This window comes from Anolis carolinensis, unplaced genomic scaffold (genome assembly GCF_035594765.1).
Source record: "Anolis carolinensis isolate JA03-04 unplaced genomic scaffold, rAnoCar3.1.pri scaffold_13, whole genome shotgun sequence".
Classification (NCBI taxonomy): Eukaryota; Metazoa; Chordata; class Lepidosauria; order Squamata; family Dactyloidae; genus Anolis; species Anolis carolinensis.
The window spans coordinates 6,621,034-6,625,447 of record NW_026943824.1 but is presented as its reverse complement, the minus strand read 5'-3'; the positions used below and the strand labels follow the sequence as shown (position 1 = coordinate 6,625,447).

Here is a 4,414-nt window from a genome sequence, read left to right as displayed (position 1 = left end):
ATGAATTGGTTGCAGTCGTCTGCCACACCAATTCCTCTGTTCAATGTCAGACTCAAACACATCCGTAGTCTGAAGTCCAAACATTTATTTCAATATCTATAATACATATTTACAAAGCACAGCAAAAGCCATCCATCGCTCTGAGCTGGCATTCTTCTATAGCCTCTTCGCTCAGCAAGCACAGCTCAACACACACAGAGATAAGAAGCACATTCCTCAGTCCGAAGGAGTAGTCTGAAGTCCAAACATTTATTTCAATATCTATAATACATATTTACAAAGCACAGCAAAAGCCATCCATCGGTCTGAGCTGGCATTCTTCTATAGCCTCTTTGCTCGGCAAGCACAGCTCAACACACACAGAGATAAGAAGCACATTCCTCAGTCCGGAGGAGTAGTCTGAAGTCCAAACATTTATTTCAATATCTATAATACATATTTACAAAGCACAGCAAAAGCCATCCATCGGTCTGAGCTGGCATTCTTCTATAGCCTCTTTGCTCGGCAAGCACAGCTCAACACACACAGAGATAAGAAGCACATTCCTCAGTCCGAAGGAGTAGTCTGAAGTCCAAACATTTATTTCAATATCTATAATACATATTTACAAAGCACAGCAAAAGCCATCCATCGGTCTGAGCTGGCATTCTTCTATGGCCTCTTTGCTCAGCAAGCACAGCTCAACACACACAGAGATAAGAAGCACATTCCTCAGTCCGAAGGAAGTTCCTGGCGTCCTATCATGCCTGATAGGTCAACAGCAGGCTGTCAGTCTAACTAGCCTGCTGTTAACTGTTTCATTGCTGAAACACATACTCTTGCAAAAACAGCAGAAACACTTGATTTACATTTCATACACATACAACCATAATCCAACAGTTGGTGGTTCCTTCTAAACATTTTCAGCTTCCAGAGGACACCATAGAAACCTCAAACTCTGCATTCTGATCTTGGAACCTGAAGGTCTGCAGATGTTCCAAGCTTGTCATGGAAATGGAGTTCTAAACAAAGGAGTCTTGGTCATCGGAGGAGGAAAAAAAACATTCAGGTCAGTCCATCTCCTATATTTACTAGCTCACTGTGAAGTTGGAGACCTTAATATCCAATCATCTTGGATCTAACCCAACTTGTATTTCATACACTTCCTGTTTTATTTGCTTGTCAACCCAGTGTCTAATGGAAACCAATTTGCAGAAGATGAATGCAGGAGTCTTTATCCTAAGCCACACTGTCTTTGATATAGTATTTATAGCCTTTTTGACTAAATATGGACATCAAGGACCTCCTGCATATATTTCCAACCATAGGGATGGTAGTCTTCTTGGAACACAACTCTTTAAATGCATCTACACTGTAGTAGTAGTAGTGCAGTTTGGCACCACTTTGACTGCGATATAATCTTTACAAGGTCTTGAGTACTAGTGCTTCACCAAACTACAGCTTCTGAAGTTCCATAGCATTGAGCCATGGCAGTTAAAGTGGTTTCAAACTGCGTCAATTCTGCAGTACAGATCCACCAGTGACTCATTATTTGCTTCAACAAGGCAAAGAATGACATCTCAATCTTTGGCGCTTTCTTGTTTGTTTTTCTGCTCACAGCTTTGACCCAATGGAGACCAAGAAGAAGACCTTAGGCTTCGGCTCCACCTATGCCGAATCTCCAGAGAAGAAGACCACCTGTGATAGTCCCAAACTGTCCAATAAACGGGAAAGTTGGCACCATGCCCCTTTCCTTCCCTCCTCTTTGCAAAAGGAACTCCTGCAACGCAACCTGAAAGACGAGAAAGTGACGCTGCAGAACGAGATCACGTTGTTCTGGGAGAAGTGCAAAGAGCTGAGGGCAGAGATCAACGCTTTCCGGGAGGACAACAAGATCAAGGCTTTGTTGGAAGCGATCGTTGCCTTCAAAAAGAAGAACCGCTCTTTCCTGGAGGAGATCAAGAACTTCTTGGAGGAGAGCCGAACCTTCATGGACACGATCAAGGAATTCCACGCCAAAAAGGCAGACTTCCAAGACAAGATGAGGAGCTTGCAGGAGAAGATTGAGGTCTTCCAGGAGGCCATCAAAGGTACGGAAGGAGAGATTGCCGCCTTAGAGGAAAGGAACGAATCCTTCCGGGAGGCTGTCAAATCTTTCCAGCTAAAGAACAAGGAGTTCCAAGAAGAGAACAAGACCATGCGAGAGAAGCACAAGTCCCTTCAGGAGAAGACGGAAGAGGTGGAGCAGAAGAACAAGGCCTTCTGGAAGGAGTGCAAGGTCTTCTGGAAGAAAGATAAGGCCTTTTGGGAGGAGGACATGGCGCTTTCCAGAGACAAAATGGCCCTTTGGGAAGAGTACATTTCTTTACGAGACAACGATCAAAACCTCCAGGAGGAGAAAGCAGGCATGTGGGACATGGTGGAAGCTCTTTGGGATGCAAAGTATGCCATCTGGAAAGAGATCAATGGGTTTCCGGAAGACCTGCCACACGAATACGACATCGAGGTCCTAGAGAACGGAGCAGATGGAGACCATGAAGAACTGTTTGATGAAATGAGAGAGATGTGAATGACCACGTTGATGCGACATGAAAGCCCTCTGAGAGCTAACCCCAAGCACATTACGCAGTGGCTCCTTTGACATCAAGACCTTAATAAAATCTGGGTGGGACTTACTATGGTGTTGCGTCATTGCATATGAAGATTTACTCACACAACACTACTATGGGTTTGATGGTTGGGGGCAACCAAAGCCAACATTTGGTATGACACATGCTGATGATCATCTTTCTTCTAGCTTATCAAAGTCAAGACAATTCAAAGGTCTAAGCTGGTATGATTTGGATAAGGAGTAAATACAGATTGGGCTCCCTGATTCACCAGAAGTTATCCCATTCTCTGAAGAGTTTCGATCTTTAGAAGAAGGTTGACCTTCAAGGCCACCTGACCATGGAAGGACCAGGTCTTGGATCTGAGCATGGAAGAGCCACCTTTTCTGAAAGTCTTGATCTTGAGAAGAAGGTTGACCTTCAAGGCCACCTGACCATGGAAGGACCATCATTTCTGAAGGTCTTGGATCTGAGCATGGAATGACCACCTTTTCTGAAAGTCTTGATCTTGAGAAGAAGATTGACCTCCAAGGCCACCTGGCCATGGACGGACCATCATTTCTGAAGGTCTTGGATCTGAGCATGGAAGGGCCACCTTTTCTGAAAGTCTTGATCCTGAGAAGAAGGTTGACCTTCAAGGCCACCTGGCCATGGACGGACCATCATTTCTGAAGGTCTTGGATCTGAGCATGGAAGGGCACCTTTTCTGAAAGTCTTGATCTTGAGAAGAAGGTTGACCTTCAAGGCCACCTGGCCATGGACGGACCATCATTTCTGAAGGTCTTGGATCTGAGCATGGAAGGGCACCTTTTCTGAAAGTCTTGATCTTGAGAAGAAGGTTGACCTTCAAGGCCACATGACCATGGAAACACTAGATCTCCTCCCAAAGATAATCCCTTTTAGCACCAAAGCAAATCTGAGAAGGATGGTCTTTTCAAGTGATAGGAACAGCAGATTTTTGGACACTACTACTGAGAAGGTCCCATCCCCATGACTGGGATCATGATGGGACTGTGGAATGAAGAGGAGGGAGTTGATCCAAGTACAGTGGGCTCATAGAGCAGCATAGTTTCTTGACAAAGGCTTCAGAGGTCACCTCCAACACTAGAAATGATCCCCAACCTTCTTGGGGTGAATGCAGCCTAAGGTCTCTAACTGCCATGGCTCAATGTTATGGAATCCCAAGAGTTGTAGCTTCACAAGATCTTGGGCCTTCTCTGCCCAAGAGGGTTGTTCTTCACTAGACAACTCCCAGGATCCCATAGCATTGAGCCATAGCAGTCCAAGTGGTGTCAAATGACATTCATTCTGCTATCTAGTCACACTCATAGATACAGCCAGTGGACCCAATGGGGCTACTCTAACTAGGACTAGAACAAGATTCAGGCCTTGGGTTGGATCTACATTGTTATATGATGCTGCTGTGGAAGTGCATTATGTAGTCAGTGTAAACCCATATAATGCAGTTGTTGACATGTAATGATTTGTTAGACACCTTGAGTCCCTATGGAGAGAAAGGCAGGATAGAACTGAAGATGGTGATAACAACAGCAGCAGCAACAACAACAACAACAACAACAAATAAAAGTAAAACAAGCAGTCAAAGAAGAAGAACATGCCCTGGCAGAATATGTAAAGCAAAGTGAAGAACTTGCTTTGATTGAAGTCAAAAATCAGAAACTCCTCAAAGCACAGCAGACAAAGAATCAGTACAAGAAAACCGCACTACAAACTAGAGCTGACAGCTGGCACAACAAAACATTGCATGGAAAGTTCCTTGACAAAATTGAAGGAAAAGCTGATAAGACTGGCTCTGTCTCACGAAT

The 4,414-nt window shown here is 44.4% G+C and overlaps 1 protein-coding gene across 1 annotated transcript; it reads left to right on the top strand.

Moving 5' to 3' along the window:
* The first annotated feature begins 906 nt into the window (after positions 1-906).
* ccdc70 (coiled-coil domain containing 70) lies at positions 907-2,655 on the top strand. Its single transcript, XM_003228148.3, has 2 exons — positions 907-1,048; positions 1,600-2,655. The coding sequence occupies exons 1-2, from the start codon at positions 972-974 to the stop codon at positions 2,546-2,548; spliced, it is 1,026 nt and encodes a 341-aa protein (XP_003228196.2). The 5' UTR covers positions 907-971; the 3' UTR covers positions 2,549-2,655.
* Positions 2,656-4,414: the final 1,759 nt, after the last annotated feature.

Coding starts and splice junctions, on each gene's coding strand:
- ccdc70 (XM_003228148.3), top strand. CDS start 972: ATGTTCCAAGCTTGTCATGGAAATGGAGTTCTAAACAAAGGAGTCTTG. Junction 1,049..1,599: donor GGAGGAAAAAAAACATTCAG/GTCAGTCCATCT, acceptor TTCTGCTCACAG/CTTTGACCCAATGGAGACCA.